Source organism: Morus notabilis, unplaced genomic scaffold, assembly GCF_000414095.1.
Source record: "Morus notabilis unplaced genomic scaffold, ASM41409v2 Scaffold49, whole genome shotgun sequence".
Lineage (NCBI taxonomy): Eukaryota > Viridiplantae > Streptophyta > Magnoliopsida > Rosales > Moraceae > Morus > Morus notabilis.
This window is the reverse complement of record NW_010358054.1, coordinates 105,726-124,649: the sequence shown is the minus strand read 5'-3', so window position 1 is coordinate 124,649 and position 18,924 is coordinate 105,726. Positions and strand designations below refer to the sequence as shown.

The window sequence follows — 18,924 nt, the reverse complement described above, 5'->3', positions numbered from 1 at the left end:
AAAATAAATACCTAGCTATGTTTTTGTGATTAAAAAAAATATATGTATCTTAATAGTGTAATTAGTGTGCATGATGACACGCGCGCGCACATATACATCATTTCAGATAAGCAACCGAATCTTCAAAAGCATTACTAAATTATAATGTTATTGGTTTTGATAAAGAAAGATGAGGTGATCAAAAGAAATGTTTATATTAATCAAAAAGCAACGACAATATATATATATATATATATATATATGCAATGAGACAAAACAATCTAACGCACGAAATGTATGTTAATTATCAAAAGGATGAGATATACTCCACTACTAATAATTCACAACTCAGACAAATATATTGTTTCTTTCCAAAAGATTGAGGAGCAATTGGTTACAGTAGTGATTAATTAAAAGTAATATAAGAAAAACTAATTAAAACAAAAATAATGAAACCTAACTAGCTAGCTATAATTAAGTATAAGAAGATATAGTAGTAGTAGTAGTAGTAGGCGATCAGTTAGTTTCATGAGCAACCCCAACTCCAAGAAACAACCGAACCACTTCTCATGAGAAATTGCATGGTATTGAAATGGTAGGGTTCCAATTTCTACATATGTATATATATATATATTATGCATGCATATAATATATATATGAGAAATTAAGTAGTAGCTATAGCAAATAAATTTTGGCGGGATTTTGTTGCTAGATCAGGCCGATTAAGGTGATGAAACTAACTGCAGCTGCTAGTGTCTTCTGATGATGTCTCATGTTGAATATTATTTATTCCATCATTACTCTTTTAGGACTCAAATTTGGACAATCAATGATCACTTTCCGCTAATAATTTCCTTGTTGGTTTTTGGGGTGTGCTACATGATTATACCTTACCATAATTATTAGCTGCGCCTAATGATAATTTGATGCGTTACATATTGAACATTTCATGAGATGTTCATTAATTATGTATATATATATATATATGGAATCATTTATATAGATATGTATAATATTGATGCTGAAGATGATCAGTGCCAGGAAGATACTGAGAAAAGAGGACGATTCTGCCAACCAAGGAAAAAAGAACTGTTGAGGATGCGAAGCCGATAACCCTCAGAAGGATAATGGAGACGGAGGAGAAGCTTTGCCTGAGAAAGGGCGAACGGACTCAACGCAACATTCGAAAACCCCGATCTCCCCAGCATCACCTCCCACGCCTCGTACCTCTGGGCTTTCCGCCGCCGCCTTTCATCTTCAATATTGTTGTTATCTTCCGCTCCTCCTGCCACGACTTCCAGAATCTCGGAGGCCAGCCAAATCTGCTCGACGGCGAGGCGGTCGCGGCTGCTCGGAGGAAGCGTGGCCTCGAGGGAGTCGAATATGGCGGTGTAGTGGTCCAAGGCCTCCACGAAAGTCGGCATGAAGAGGGCGGGGATGTGGCTGTTGAGGTTGGCCTCTCGCTCGGCGATGGTCACCACCTTCGGATTCAGAGCCTTGATGGTATTGAGGAAGCTGAGGATTACCAGATTGCGTTGTTGGTCGCTGAAGCGGAGGAGACGGTGGAGGAAGAGGACGCAGTTGACGGCGAGGGCTTCGTCGGGGAAGAGGACTAAAGCGGAGGAGGAGAGGAGGAGAGGGAGATCGTGGTCGTGATGGTGGTGGAGAGGGTGGAATTGGAAGCGGAGGCCGAGGGAGTTGGCGAATCGGAGAAGGCGGTCCCCGGTTCTGCGGAGAAGGGATAAGTCGGTGCCGGTGGCGGTGACGCGGAGGAACGGAGGAGAAGGGCGGTCGGCGAGGGCCTGCATAAAGGGAGGCCATTGAAGGCCGTGCATTATGTCCAAGTCCAGGATGTGGAGGGCTTGTTGTCCGTCGTCAATGGCGTCAAGGATGGCTTGGTTGGCAGTCAGATGGCAGAACCTTATGAATGGAGTTATCTGGTTTAGGGTTAGGTATGAGGAATGCACTGCCTCAATGTCAGACTCTGCTTCGACTGTATCATGAACATCCGGTCTTAGTATTGAAGAATATGTAGTACTAGTTATGGTGGTGGTGTTGTTGAGGCGGTGGAAGAGGGCTCTGGAGAAGTGGTGGACGAGGCGCTCGGTGGCGTCGCCGAAAGGGGAGGAGTTGGCGGACAAGACGGAGAGAAGGCGGTGAGCGGCGGCGGAGTCCGAGTGAGAAATGAGGTCGGCGCAGCGGATGAGTAATTGGCGGATGTGAAGTGCCGCATTTGGTAATGGCGGAGGAGCAACTGCTGGTGGTGGTGGTGCGGTTAAATCAATACGATCTGCGGATATTGAGGATATAATAGGCTGCTGCTGATGCTGATGCTGATGCTGATGCTGGCGGTGGTATATTTCCAGATCTCGTATATTAGTGGCCGCCGCTTCTAATTCTTCTTCTCCTTGATCTTCTTCTCGAGAATTGAATGACCCCATCAGCATATTACTTTCTCTTTTCAGCTAATTTGGATTTGGGTTATTTCGGATCTATAGCTAGCTTTGCTTGCTCTCAACTATCAATTTCAACACGCACACATATATAATGCGGATGAGCTCATTGGTACTCACACGGTTGTAGCTGCAGTACTGCTACTATAGTGGCCATACTAGAAGCCATATACATACATATGTAAATATATATATATATATATATATATATATAAATATTAGAGAGAGCAGAAGCAGTACCATACAACATATGTGTGTGTTGACACCAGGTATTTATATTGGGGAAAAACTAGTGCTTTAGATCCAAGGGGCAAATGGACACACATATCTCCATATTATAACTAAATATTTGTAGATGCGCTAGCTAGCAGTGTGTGAATATATCTATTTATATATAAATATAATTATTTACACACACATGTACACACGCATAGAATGACAATAATAATAATAATAATAACAAGAAATAAGCTGCTATATAGATATAGCTCTAGATAGGTAGCTGAAGAAACTTTCGGGAAAGAAGGGTTTTTCTTTAAAGATGTATAATTAGAATTTGGAAGGGGAGATATAAATTATGGATGGCCATAACATATATTTGTGTTATATTTAAATGAATGTTTTGCATTTGTGTGGTTTAACGTAATATGTATTTCTAGCACGAGACGGATGAAGGCCAAGCAGCTTTTTATTTTATTTTACTTTATTTTTTTGATGAGGAAGCAAAAGCATCATGATTTATCTGATGTGCCAGAATTAAATTTACAGGGCCAAAACAGAAAAGCTTAAGCTTGCAGTAGTTTAGTCATGTTCAGTACTCGTAGTACTACTGTTCCTCCCCTCTAGTGATCTCTCCAATAACACATATGAATATATATATATATATATATGTATGTATATATCCCATTTACATTATAATTTAATGTTAAGTTACTACTAATTAAGTATTAGCCCAAATTAAAGAGATGGTTTTCCTTATGTATATATATTAACTTTAAAACCATGAACAGAGCCAACCGGCCGCTCCAATTAATATGTGTCTTTATATTAATTACATATACCTTATTAAATAATATATGTGTCCATTCTGATAGACAATAATAGAAATCGCATTGATCACAGCGTATAATTCAGCTTGAAAAGCAAAACCATTCCCAAAGAAGACACTAAAACAACCACAAAAAACCCCTTAACATTTTTGAAAATACCTCCACAAACAAACAGTCTAGGGGCTCCGTTAGATGAACCATCAGTATTGATCTTGTTAAGTAATATATAATGCCATAAGATATATATAGACATTCTTATAGCAAAAATATTTAAGATAAATGAAAAATATGAACTAATATTGAATGGGTTGAAAGGTAGATCACCTAAGATAAGTGATGAGCAGCCCAAGTTGAGGCCCTGATCATCATCAGCAGTAATTTCTTCATTCGTGAATCCAAATGAAATAATTTCATGGAAGCGGGTGGCGCACATGGAATGGTGGTGGTGACCATATATATATATATATATATATGTCTCAAGAAGCAAACATACATTGCATACATTACATTAATTAATTAATTTATTATAAGTTAAGGGAGGGTCCATTGAAAAATCCTATGCCTTAATTATTTCCCTTAATAATTTTGGACGTGTCTGGAGATGCTGAACCCAGTAAGTAGTAACCACACGCCTAGCGGATCACTAGCTAGCTACTTCACTTCAGATTTTTATTCAGGGAGAAAAAGAAAGAAATAGGTCAAGACTTGAGATGAATTAAAATTAATAGGTCAATAGTTTACATAAGTTAATAAATAGGCCAAATTATTATTTTTGTCCATAACTTGTCTGGTTATGAACCATAACTTGACAAGTTTGTCCATAACTTATCTGGTTATGAACCATAACTTGACAAGTTATGGCCTATTAATTTCTATAACTAAAAATTGACCTATATATTTTATTAAGCTTTTCATATTGGCATATTTTCTACTATTTTCGTTTTATTTATTATTTATTTTTATAATCAGATTTTTAATTTATATCTATATTATAATATAACATGCAATATAATTTATATATGTTTTCTAGTATTTTGGCACTGGCAGGATCCCTTAAATTCCTTGCTATAACAAATATACGTATTTATTACTTCCTTTGACAAAAAACCATACTTGGAATTTCGAGCTGGGATCGATACAAGTCGCTCGCTAACTACTTTTGCCTTTTTGATTGGAGGAGCTATATATATGTGTATATATAACATTAAATAAACGTAAAAATAAAAAAGTGAGAAATTTAATAGGGATATTATCAAATTAGATAGCAAAGAGGCATAAAAAGATTCCCCAAACTTGGGAAGAATCTTTCCCAGACGATGTATTTATTATTAATTAGCAAGCATACATACACACATGCATGCAGTTTCAGGTATAAATATTCTAACTACATCGATCCTTCTCTGCTAAAAGGTTCTTTTAGTTTCTGTGAACATTCCTTCCTGCACATTTCTTTCCACCTAATTTTCTTATATATGGCCAGTTATATATATATATATATAAAAGTGGTTTTTTAATGACTATTCTTTTACGTTGTCAAATATTATTATCTTGTTTAAATATATATATTTTTTCTAATATATTGAAAAGTGTTAAAGAGTACCATTGATATTAAGCATCATTATCTAATAAAAAGTGAACTTCATCTGCAGTAGTCTCATATTGTGAAACCTACTTTTTAGGGGGCGTTTGGTAGAGGGATTCGTTCCCTGATTCGAATCATGATTCGTGATTCGTTATAATATTTTCTCTCATAAAAAATACACGTAAATAAAAAATGATTCGAATCACATGATTTAAATCCTCAAACTAAACGAACCCTTATTAGATAGTAGTGTTTAACACCATCAGTGCTTTATAACATCGTTCTTTTTAATTTCAAGTACCATGGAGTAATATATATATATATATATTATCTGTGTGAGTGATCATAAGTTTTAGATCAGTTTATTAATTTAGAACTACAACACATCTATTATATTGGATTATTAAGAAAAAACTTTTAGTGGATATGATTAAATAGGAGCTGGGGAGATGCATATGATAAAGTAGTAGTTTTTTTAAATTAAATTTTGCTGATATGGTTTGCAATTGCACGGAGTAGTTTTTCTTGACTTTATTTTGATTTATTTAATTTTATTATCCTTTTGGGGGGTTGTGGATGGATAGAACAACAAGAATTACACGCAAAGCCTTAAATGGGGAATATTTTATTTTTTATTTTTACTTTTTTACACACGTACTACTAGTACTGCAGCAGCAATAACTTAACCCCACAGTTTGGCTTAGCCGCTGACACCTGTTTTTCCTTGTTTGTCTCTCTTTGTTGGATTCGTTCGCGTCATCATGGCATGTGGGCAGTGCTCTCTCTCTCTCTCTCTCTCTCTCTCCCTCCCTCCCTCCCTCCCTCTCTCTCTCTTCCATTTCAATTTTGAGACTACTACTGTGCCCTTCTATTGCACATACTTCTACTTACTACGTACGCATATGTAATCCCATAACTATATACTATACATCTTTGATACAATAATATAATATATATTAATATAATTACAATGGACTTGCTTGATTCATCTTTAATTGAAATTAAAATGGAGAAGTTATGGTATTTTTAATATTAAAATTGAAGAGAGATAAAAAGTAGAATATGTAACTGTTGAACTATTGACAATAATTTGTTAGAATTTAGGAGGGTAAATTCTAAAAACTAAGAGTTTGAACTGTTATTAATGGTTTGAATTGTCTTTCAATTTTCCTCTTCTAAATACCAATTTAAATCCTGAATTATGATTTGAATCCTAACCAATAGTTTGAGTTATTGAAACAAACAAGGCAAATGTAATCCGAGAACTGCATGCATTTTTTTCCAAAAGGTTCTTTTTAGGGCAGGACTTTATGTCTGTAATGTTTGTTTCTAACCATTATATCATATCAAAATTACATTAAAATAAAAATGTATACAAAATAGATTTTAGTTTCTAATATACTTCCGACAGTTAAATTAAAATGAAAAACTACTGATGATTCATTTTTTTAAGACTTGCCTTTTTATAGAAATGCTCAGATTACTAGTTTAATTTTCGATATTTCAATTAGTGTCTAACTAATTATATTATAACATGTCATTTAACAGAATTAATTATGTAATAAATTAGTTAAAAGAAACTTTAATTTTTAAAATAACATGACACGATTCAATTGATTACACATTCTACACACCAAAATTTGATAAGTGATCTGTATTTTTTTTTATACGTATCTAGAATCCTCTTATAAATTTTCTTAAGAACTTGACTGCTACCCCCCACTTTGTAAAGGACAAGACCTTTCCCTAAGAAATATTATCCGTTGAATGAGGATCTTCTAATTTTAAGTGATCCAATGGCGGAAATATATGGAAGGGTAGAGAAGGGCAGTTTAAATTTTATTTGTAGGACTACCGGCGGTTGGAAATGCTATGTTTTTTTTTCTTCGAAAAGTAATGGAGAGAAGATGAGGAATAAATGTGTATCGGCTCAAGAACAAACGTAATTCTCAGGTACTATATTAAATAGTAATAAAAAAAAAAAAAAACAGGCTAGCGTGGAATAGAGTAGTACTATTGGATATCATACATCGGGAATCAAAATCAATATTCAAAATGGTAACATTAATAAATATATATGCTAATTAAGAGTATTTAAAGGGTATATATATATCGCGGCCGTGAAAATGGAAATAGAAATGGAAAGAGTTTGGATGATCAGTACATGATGATGTAGTATATTATCTAGAAGCTAAAAGAAGAAATTCAGGTGTGTTTTGTGTATGTATATGTATTTATCTCCTAATATGGGGGGGTTCAATTGGTACTCCGCAGATGATGCAATCAATGCCCAACTTACATGCTGCTCTCTCTCTCTCTCTCTCTCTCTCTCTCTCTCTCTCTCTCTCTCTCTCCTTGTGTGTGTGTGTGTGTATATATATATATATATATATGTATGTATGTGTCCTAAGGGATGATGAATTCTGAAACTCAGAGCCCACAGTAGTGAGTAGCTTTAGGGTACTGCTGCCAGTGGCAAATATATATATTGATATATAATTCACGCAAGCAAAGCAAAGTAAAATTGCAATCGTTTTTTCTCTTTTTGTCCCCGTATATGCCCTTCCTGTACCCCACGCACGTGCGCGTAATATATATAAAAGTCACTTTTTCTTTTCTGTTTTCAGTTTTTACTCTCTTCAAGCTGCTTTAGGGCTCATATATATGGAAATGTTAATCCTAACTAACTAACTAGCTTGTTTATATGTAGCCAGTCATCATCATTTGCGGGCGTACCTTGTTTAACAATTAATATGCGGGATCTTATAGAATTGATATATATATATATATATATGCCGTTAATTAGTTAGAAAAGAAATCAACAATACAATGATATAATATTGCTACATATACATATATATATATATATATATATGTACGAGTGTATGTACAACAGCCACAAGCTTATAAAGCTGTAAAAATACGTAGACGATATATGCACACAGAAGCTATCAAGAATAAAAACAAAAGTTAAAAAAGAAAAACATAAATAGTCTTTTTTATTAAATCATAGAGAATTTTATTTTGCTCATGCAAACGAATAAACACAAAGCAAACAAAAACTGAAGTAGATCAGAAAATAATTCAATTACGTGGCCTCTCCTTTTGGTTTGGCGTGCAAAAGGCATATTGTTGACCTTACACGGTCATGATCATATCTATAAAAGAAGTAGAAGAAGCAATTAAATACCTATATATATCATTCTTTTTGGGTGAAGAATGAAGATGTATATAAAATAATTATGAGCGTATGTGTCAGTATGTATATAGATATATACATAGGTGCATCATGTATTGTGGAGGCATATATAATGTAAAACACACATATAGAGAGAGAGAGAGAGAGAGAGAGAGAGAGAGGCAGAAAAGGCATCTCGAGAGTACAAATCACTACCAAACAATGGTATTTAATGGTGCAGTCCAAAGAGAGAGAACGCTCGCACCAAACACTCTCTCGCTCGCCCACTGTATCCCGGTAGTAGTCCTGTACATTCTCTCTCTCTCTCTCTCTCTCTCTCTCTCATACAACACACACATAGTTATATGGACACATGTATCTATGTATGTATGCACACACACATAGATGTGTGTGTGTATATATATGTGTGTGTGTGGAAATTAATGAGTGAGATCGAAGATCATGAAATTGAAACACAAGGGTCATGAAGATCCCTTGTCTGCTCGCTCCAGACAAGAGATATTTCATAATTGCTGCTTTTACTCTCCAATACCTTTCATACTCAATTCATAATTCCCACGGACAAGAGATATATATGTTATGTATTTTTATCCGTAGCTACTCGTTAGCAATGTCATCATAACCCAACCCCGCCGCCATGACTTTCACAGCCCCACTACTACCTTTTATATGTATACACATTGATATACACATCAACAGATAATATATATATATATATATATAGCATACATTGGCAATTCGTATTTTCTCTTACTTGAAAAATAAAATGCCAATTTTCTTTAATTTTTTCTTCTATATATCCGCGCTCCAATTTCTCTTCATCCAAGTCATATATCTCTCTTTTTCTTACTCCGGTTTTACCGAACACAACCTAACAAAATCCCATGCCTACAACGTTACCTGCGACGAGTTAAAATTAGTATGTTTATAAATTGAGCTCCATTGCATCAAAACGACAGCTAATTAAAAGCAACATGGACTAAAACGCGCGATGCGGCATAATCAGCTGAAACGATAGCATAAAAAGGAAGTAAACGGGAAAAAAAATTTATAAACTGATACTATTTCCTTTCTTGTTTTTTTTTTTTTTTTTTGAATGAATGAATAAACTAAGATACTATTAACAACTAGAAACGGAAAAAAAAAAAAAAAAGTAAAAAGAAGTAAAAACGACGCCAATAAAAAAATATAAAAGAATAAAACGACAATAAGCTATGAACGACAAGAAAAAAACAATATGAATTGGAATGAACAAAGAAAACGACATAAATAAAGAAACATCAACGTGATGACATTTAAGCATGAAACTGAATTCATCAGAAGAGATATAACTCACACAAGTGGAAGCTCAATTTCGCCACACAGAGTCCACTCCAGTCCACAGCCCACATTATAAACTTAAACATTTCTTCTGGTGTTTGCTTATTATGGTAAATCTGCTTCTGGAAATGGAAACTTCAAATTACACATATTTTACATCAACTGAATCACAACAGACTAATTCCCTTTCCAAATTAATAAAACAGAAACTGTGATGCAAAATTGAAGGTGGGGAAAAAAAAAATCATCATTTAAGGCCACAAACACTAATTCACAAGAAAATGTCAGAGCCACTTTCTCCAGCTGGCTGATCTCCTCTCACCAGACATAAACCTTGGAAGGCTTAGCAGACTATTAACTCGAGTAACGCCTTCCAAAGCCGACCACTCCTCGTCATCTGCAGTTGAAATGCACTCTGCTAGGGTTCTCTTGGACTGGCCCTTTCCAGGAGACTTTTCCTCAGTCAACTCCGAAACCGCCACAATCTCATTTGAACTCCCTTGAGTTCCGGAATGTTCAAGAACAAAAGGATGAAATCCATTAACTTCCAAACCCCCACTAGTACTCTTATCAGCTATTTCTGTCTTTTCTGATGCCGCTGCATGATTCGTTGTCCTATTATCCTCCACAATAGCTGTGCTGCCTGAAGATACATTTTCTAGAAAGAGGCAGACAACAGCACAATCATCGTTCTTCGAAGTGGGGTATTTAAGCCTCCAGGCTCTAACAGCGCAGTCCACAAGGGCTCTCGCGGCTGTTGTGCGACCGGGTGCTGAAGCCACAATATCCACGGCTTCCTTGTTTGAGAGAACATCCCAAACCTGCAAGGGGTGAATTTACTGCTTCACTTGGAATCCAAGAGAACAAAAAAGGAGGAACATATTTCAAAAGGGGGGAAAAAGAGGAGGAACAAAATAATAAGAGAAAAGATAAAGATACCCCATCGGTTGCAAGAATGACAAATTCGTCTCTTTCAGTAATATGGTGATAATAAACATCTGGAACAGAAATTAAACCAAAATCCTTGAGACAAAAGTCCCCAAAAGCTCTAGCCATTGCAAGACCAGGCGAGTCATTATTTGGCAACCACACCCGCGCAACCTCAGGCTCATCCTGCAATGCAAAAACCCGTCCCTTGCATCGTTGGATCCTAGCAGCTTCCCCTAATAATAGAAAAAAAAAAATATATATATCCATATATTTATAAGACATTCAAGAGAAAAGCTTGATGTTTGGAGGTGAAGAGTGTGCAAGTGAGCATCCATGTGTTGAGAGAGAGATAGAGACCAGGAAGATCAGGCTTCAAGTCCACAGTCAACTGTACAGCAACCAAAGCGTTGTCTTTGTCTCTCATTCCAAGAACTGCTCTCGAGTCACCAACATTTCCGATCACAAGATGCTGACCCTGTAATACCAAGCAACATTACTAGAAATTACACCATATCATGACTGGTTAGATCTAAACTTCCATAGAAGACGTCATAATTTCTTGGCTAGTAGCCTCACATACCTGTTTTACCAAGGCAATGGCAGTTGTTCCACTGCAGAAGCAGTCGATGGTTGGGTGAAATTGCAAATCCTTATCCATCAATTTGAAAGCCTTCAACATTGACTGTCTGAGAGCAACATACATCTCAGGGAGGTTTTCATTTTGCTCCAATGGCTCACACCATTCGTCGTCCATTGGAGGTGAAGTTTGTGCACAATCCATGGCAGCATCGGAAGTTTCATTTTTACAATGTGATTTCCATTGAGTGGATAGTATAATAGGAAGAGAATCTCGGACTTTCTTGGCCACCATATGACCGAAAGGACCATGCCCATCAAATACGCCGCAAAATATGGTATCACTCCTTGAACTGAAATTCTATGCCAGAGATATTTTAATTAAGTAATCACATGTAACATTATTAAGTAAAGATATTTTGTAATTAGCCTCGTTAATTCCGTACGTAATTAGTTGCAACTAATCTATTCACTTAATGACTTTGGCTTCTACATGTCAATTTATCAATCATGAGTGAGGGGCGGTCTGCAGAAGTTAAAGAGAAAACCGCCTTAAATCGTTTCTCTTAAAAGTCTCTTTGAATAAGAGTAGCAAAAGTTTATTTGATTTCTTTCTCAATTCTCTTGTTATTCTGAGTGTTAGAGAAGTTGGTTCTGTTAGCGAGTTAGTTAGATTAGCTGTACAACTGTTCTATTTGTATAGGCTATAGAGGGTGTAATAATTGATTAGTTAGTTTGTTAGTTTCTATTAATGAGTGAAAAATGAGGAAATTCAGAAATATTGTCTCTCCACTTTCTTTCGTTTTGGAGTAACTGGTCAGAATAACAACAGGAAGAATCAGGATAATCAGCACAAGCAACCAGCATTATAATGGAGGACAGCAAAGGTATAATCAAAGTCATACTTATGATTGAAGATAAGGAAGGAGGTGCCCTTAGATCTGAATGAGAAATGGAGACATTATTGCCCATTATGATTGCTCGTTTTTCCCCAATGGAGTTTGTTGGTGATAGAATTACTTGGAATAATAAAGGAACATGATGAAGTTAAATGTTAAAAGAACGTTTGAAGATAAGTTTGTAGATTTAGTAAACAAGTGAAGGAAGCTCGGATATGACTTTCGAATCAGAAGCGTAGAGATCCTTATAACTGCATCTCAGTTATCACACAAGCTGGAAAGGTTGTTGATGATTCATTAATTAAAGCAGGAAGAGAAGTATTGGCATCGAAGGACTAGGACTGACACAAATATAAGGAAAGGTGATGCTGTTGTTGTTGTTGTTTGACTTTGTAATGACTTATATTATTATGTATGTGGACATGGGGGGTGAATAGAAGAATACTCAAATGGAATGAAAAATTTACTTAAAAGGAACAAGTAGTGAAATCGATCCCTATACTTGTTATACGGCATATGTCCTCCTGTTTCCCCTCCCTTTCTCCCAGCATCTCCCACTTTAGGATTTTGGGTCTTTCTTTCAAAACTAAAATAAATCCCAGCACAGTTATGATATTTTTACGTTACGTTTTTTTTTTTGAGTTTTAAGCAATCAAATCAAGTAGAAGTTAAGTACTAAAAAAAAAAGAAAAGGAAAAAAGGGTTTAGTTTTAGAATTTAGTTAAAAAGGAAAAGAATCAAATGGAAATGAATAATGAGTGTGTTAAACTAACCTCCCAAAGGAGCATGGCGTCCTGATTGGTGCCTTTCTTGCCTTGCTGCGTATACAAACACCCCGTCCCTGTTTTCGAGGCCGCGTTGGAACACATCCTGCTCCCACCACCATTCCCCAAGTTTCCAGAATGAGAAACCCCCTTTCCCTCTTCTTCATCTTCTTCTCCTCCGACTTCCCGTTTCTTCCTTTTCATCTTAAACACTCTCCGTCTTCTCCTTCCGCTTTCTTCCTCTCTCTCCCTCTGCGCTTTCGAATAACAACTACCCATTTTTTTCTTAATTATTATTGTTGTTTCTGATCAGAAATGAGAAGATGAATGATATGAAACTCGGATCTCTCTCTCTCTCTCTCTCTCTAACCCTCTCTCTCTCTCTCTGTGATGGTGATGTTAATGGATCCACCAACTACTCTCCCTCCTCAGTCCAAAGACGGCCTCAATCCTCTCCTGTCTGTCTACTTTTACTCATTTACTTCCATTAAAACCAAACCAAACCAAACCCAACCCATGTTTATCAATTTCTCTGCATACAATACGATCTAAATACATACCCCATCATTATTTTATTTCAATTTAATAATTCCCCCTTAATTTATTTCTTACAACTTGGACTTAAAACTGAGCAAGTCACTTACGGACAAATAACACACACCTCATCCTAATCCTAATTCTAAAGAAAAAAAATTAGAGAATTTAATATGAGTCTCGAATAAAAGATGAATAAAAAATAAAAAAAGTAAAGAGTTACAACACTCTTCACAGCTTTGGGCCTCAGTTAGATCCAGCCCCGTTCATGGGCCTTCTACCAACCCAGCCAACTTCTTTCTCCCTCATTTTTCACCCGCACAACGTACTAAAAAGCAGCTTTATGAATGGTGAAATAGATTTCTTCTCGTAAGTAAAGATTTTGATATTAAAGCAGCTTTTGTATTGACACCATTTTACTCCAATATTAAAGCAGCTTTATGAATACTAAAATGGTATATGAATACCTTTTGATGCCTTCAAACTAACTCAACACAATTATCTAGATATTAAAAAACTGTTAAAGAGGAAAAAAAAAGAATAAAAATTTTATATTGACACCATTTTAATGCCTGCAAAACTCACTCAATAACAAATATTGAGATATTAAAAGACTATTAAAGTGAAAAAATTTGAGTGAAAAATAGTATATTGGTACTGTTTTAATGCCTCAAAAACAAACTCACCACGATGATCTAGATATTAGAAAATTGTTAAAGTGAAAAAATTAGAGTGGAAATGATACATGGATACCATTTTAATGCCCCCGTAACTCACTCAATACAAAGATCTAAATATTAAAAGACTGTTAAAGTGAAAAATTTGACTGAAAAATGTAATATGGATACCATTTTGATGCCTTCAAAACTAACTCAACATAATTATCTAGATATTAGAAAATAAAGTGTGAAAAATGGAGTAAAAATTATATGTCAATACCACTTTTGTAAGGCCCTCTATCCTTACTCGTTAATTTTTGTAATTGGCTTTTGATAATTCTCATGACTTTTGTGTGATATATGATTTTCATGATAACTCTAATGAGATTTAATTTCCTTGATTCACACGCGATCTGTTAAACATGACGTTTGCGGATATTTTCCTGTGATAGTTAAATAAATGGAGCAAATCTCATAAAATTAAATTCTTAATGGAATTTGTAACGCTGTAATCTTGATTGGATCGTCGAAATTAGTCAAGAAGGTAACTTTCATAAAATTCTATTTGGCCAACTTTTGCAATTTTGCAAAAATTCGGTGTCAAAAATATATATATTATTTTGAAAATGAGTTGGCCTAAAATATGAATTTTAAAAATAGTCAGGTTACTTTTTGAAAGCTGTTGAGTTTCAAGAAAGTTTCTGATTGGGTGATTTTTAGTGACCACCCAACACCACCAATAGAAAATTAGTCCATTCTAGAATTTAATTAAAAAGAGTAAGAAAAGAAAGTGAGAGAACTTGCCGATACTTCAAAACATCATCAAACTCACACTCTCTCTCTTTCTCTATTTATTAGAAAAAGAAAACAAACCCTCAACTCTTAAGAGAACCCGCAGAAACCCAATCAAAAACCCCTCAAAACACAAATTTTAATCCTAACTCTTTCCCCCAACATGTAGAACTAACACCACCTTCGATTTCATAGAGTTGTAGATGATTTATGAGCTCTAGAAACGTCTCTAAAATTGGTTTCAAATCTAATCCGAGAATAGGAGTTCTTGCAATCTGTCTTGGTGGAGTTTCTCATCAAAACTCGTTCTTTGCTTGATTTCATTTGACGTTTGAGCTCTAACTCAGGATTTGGATGATTGTCTCATATGTTCTAACACCACCAAATCCGTCAATCAAGTCAAAAATGATTTCCCTACTCCGAGTTGCGAGTTCATCACCAAACAAAGCTAAATCTTGTTGTTTCTTCAAAGGTGAGAATCCTCAACGCTTATAAACTGAGTTTGATTGATTAGTTTGGTTCCATGCTGTGATGTTTTATGAACATTAAGGATATTTTCTGGTTTTGTTAATTGCATGCTAAGTGTTTTCCAAATAAACATGAACAAACCCTCCAACTAACTTTAAAATTTCAGTTTTTTAGAATATTTTGTTATAATAATCTTTATAGATGAAAACCTTCATCATACCAAGATCCTTCATGCCAAATCATCAAGAAGAATAGAATAAATGCAGAAGCGTAACTGAATCCATAGGAACAGATGTGATTCTTGAATCTTGCAGTTCTTGATCTTCCAAATTAATGCGTATGAATTATCTAGAGAAGGAGGCTCTCACTTTTCTAATGTGGGATGTTAGAAAAGTATCATACGTATAATTTGGGGACCACAACCATTTATATCTGCACACACTTTTTTTATTTCTAATTTTATCCCATCATAAATTAGAAATTAGACATTTGGGTTTCTACACATAAAATCCCATACTTTGTGAGATGACTTAGGCCCATTTAACTTTAAACCTTATAAGATCACTTTTAATTTAGGTCAAACCTTTATGATAGCATATAATACACAATTATTATTATTATATATATACATGTCTAAAAAATCTAACAATCTCCCACTTGGACTACATATATACATGTATATATATATATCACTTTATAATTGTATATCACAATATAACCTTATAAGCTCAAAATCTTTGCTATCATGATCAAAAGCATCTCTGAACAATCTCGTCCATAAATTATGTTAACATAGGATCAAGGCGATATTCGTAACATGTATTGTAACTAGACCCATCCATGGTCACGTATGTCAACATAACCAAACAAAATAGATCAAGTATGGATTTGTAGCATGAAAATTACATGCAATATGATCTAAACATGCCTATTTCTAACTGGTCTAACTTTATTCTTTATGAGATCATACTAAAACGAAATCAGAGCGAAAATAAACTGAATAATTTATTTCTACAGAAAATATCCATAAACATAAGATGTGTCTAAAATAGAAAAGCATATAAATACAGACTCCCACTAATCCAACATATCATCAAATGATACAACACCCATATGAGCAATGTGCTCATGAAAGACATTAGGTGGTAGCTCTTTAGTAAGCGGATCCGCAACTATGGAGTTTGTGCCAATATGCTCTATAGACACCTAACCACTGTAAACTTTTCTTAACAACTTGGAACTTGATGTCTATATACTTCAACTTAGTTGAGCTCTTGTTGTTGTTGGAATATAAGATTGCTGACTTATTTCACAAAATAACTTAAAGTGTTCTTTCAATACTATCAATAATTCTCAGCCCTGTGACAAAATTTTGCAGCCATATTCCATGATTGGATGCCTCATAACATGCTATAAACTCAACTGCCATGGTAGAAGAAGCTATGAGTGTCTGCTTTGCACTATTCTAGGAGATAGCTCCTCCAACAAGTAGATAAATATAGCCTGAAGTGGATCTACGACTATCTTGGCATCTAGCTAAGTCAGAATCTGAATACCTGATGATCTCTAACTTATCTGACCTCCTGTATGTGAGCATGTAATATTTTATTCTCTTAAGATACCACAAAACCTGCTTGGTTGCTTTCCAATGATCCATTCCCAGATTGCTCAAATATCTGCATAACATCCTAACAATGCACGTAATATCTGGACGCGTACAAACTTGAACATACATTATACTTCCCACTGCTGAAGCATATGGAATCTTATGCATTTCTTTAGTTTTAAAATCATTCTTGGGGCATTGATCGAGACTTAAATTATCTCCCTTAGCAACAGGGGTGTCTCTTGGTTTATAATTCTACATGTCAAATCTCTTAAGTACTTTCTCAATATAGCTCTTTTGTGATAATATAAGAATACTCTAAGAGTGATCTCGATGTATCTAAATTCCCAATACAAAAGATGTGTCCCCAAGATCTTTCATCTCAAATTTCTGTTATAGAAATCTCTTGGTTTCGTGCAACAAACCTATATCGTTGCTGGCAAGCAGTATGTCATCGACATATAAAACCATGAAAATGTGTTTACTCCCACTGAACTTGTGGTATATGCAATCATCAACCGCATTCATCTCAAAACCAAACGAGATGGCAACTTGATGAAATCTGTAATACCATTGACGGGAAGCTTGCTTAAGCCCATAGATAGATTTCTTAAATTTGCAAACCATATTCTTTGAATCTCTCGGCACAAAGTTTTCTAGCTGCACCAGGTAAATCGTCTCATCAATGTCACAATTGAGAAAGGCAGTCTTTACATCCATCTGATGCAACTCAAGGTCAAAATGTGCCACTAATGCCATTATTGTCCTGACAGAGTTTTTTTGATGAAACCGAAGAGAAAGTCTCATTATAATCAATGCCTTGCTTTTGAGTGAAGCCATTTGTAACAAAACGAGCCGTATATCTTTCCACATCACCCTTCAAATCCCTCTTGGTTTTAAATATCCATTTCCAACTAATGGGCTTCACACCTTCAGGCAATGGGAAGAGTTCCCAAACGTTATTCTCTTTCATGGAGTTAATCTCTTCATTCATGGCATCAATCCACTTCTAAGAATTAGTACTTTGCATGGCTTGATGAAAGTTGATTGGATCATCTTCTACCAATCTAGTGTCATCCTCATATTCTTAGAGAAATATGATGTAATCATTTGAAACTACACTTCTCCTTTCTCTAGTGGATCTCCTTAATGGCATTGTTCTTGAGGTTGTTGAGTTTGTACTTCAGGAATAACCTATTGACCTTGATTCAGGAGATTTTTAACATTGTCTTGTGGTTTTGGTATTGCTTCTTCAACAACCTCAGGAATAAGAGCCTGATCATTGTCAATAACAATCATAGGAAGAGAAGCAGATTTCTCTTCAAAGACAAAGTCTCTAACCTTATCTTTCTCCCCAAACTCAATATCCTTATAGAACTGGACATTTCCCGTCCAAAAGAAGGACCTAGTTGTGGGATCATGAAATTTGTCGAGAGCGTTCAGAGTACCTAACAAAATAGCTGCTGACTGTTCTTGAGTCTAGTTTCTTTTCATTTGGCCTATAAGGCCTCGCCTTAGCTGGGCAACCCCAAATGTGTAAATACTTTATACTAGGCGTCTTGCCCGTACATAATTCATAAGCAATTTTAGCCGCTACCTTAGTTGGTGTTGGGAATAGTGTCCTAGAAGCATAAGATGTAATAAGATATTTATTATTTAATTAATAAAAGAGTTTATTCATCATTTTATGTGCATATATTTATGAATATTTAATGAATATCAAATGAAAATTCCGTGATTATTTATGTATCCTTAAACATATTATATAAGTGTTATATACGAGAGGATAGTGTTTAAAGATAATAATAAAAAACATTGTTCATAATGAATTTAATTAAAGTTTGGAATCTTTAATTAAAACATTATTAATACATGTCATTCCCATTTAGAATGGAACGGTGCTATCCGCACTGTTAATATGGTGAGATATTGAATGAGTGTATTTCGCATAATGAGATTGTGTGGAACAGGGACACAGACACAATATGAATTTCTAATAATTTCTGTTATGCATAGAAATTCTAATTGAGTCTACCGATGGTCATATATAGAATGATCTTAATCTTGAGTTCTTAACAAACTCCTATTTATGGATTTATGTCTTTTGATTTACT

The 18,924-nt window shown here is 35.1% G+C and overlaps 2 protein-coding genes across 3 annotated transcripts; both read right to left on the bottom strand.

Moving 5' to 3' along the window:
* Positions 1-1,010: 1,010 nt before the first annotated feature.
* Positions 1,011-2,498, bottom strand: LOC21397076 (scarecrow-like protein 18). Its single transcript, XM_010091419.2, has one exon. It carries the CDS (start codon positions 2,424-2,426, stop codon positions 1,011-1,013), a length of 1,416 nt encoding a protein of 471 aa, XP_010089721.1. The 5' UTR covers positions 2,427-2,498.
* A 7,101-nt stretch (positions 2,499-9,599) lies between these two features.
* On the bottom strand, positions 9,600-13,400 carry LOC21397075 (probable protein phosphatase 2C 6). Of its 2 annotated transcripts, none has more exons than XM_010091418.2 (5): positions 12,761-13,400; positions 11,093-11,449; positions 10,870-10,987; positions 10,522-10,745; positions 9,600-10,403 (listed from the first exon to the last, which is right to left on the bottom strand). In XM_010091418.2, exons 1-5 carry the CDS (start codon positions 13,028-13,030, stop codon positions 9,867-9,869), a joined length of 1,506 nt encoding a protein of 501 aa, XP_010089720.2. In that variant the 5' UTR covers positions 13,031-13,400; the 3' UTR covers positions 9,600-9,866. The 2 variants fall into 2 exon arrangements, with proteins under 2 accessions (XP_010089720.2, XP_024016970.1); XM_024161202.1 differs by having other exon boundaries at positions 11,093-11,441; positions 12,761-12,992.
* Between the last annotated feature and the right edge of the window lie 5,524 nt (positions 13,401-18,924).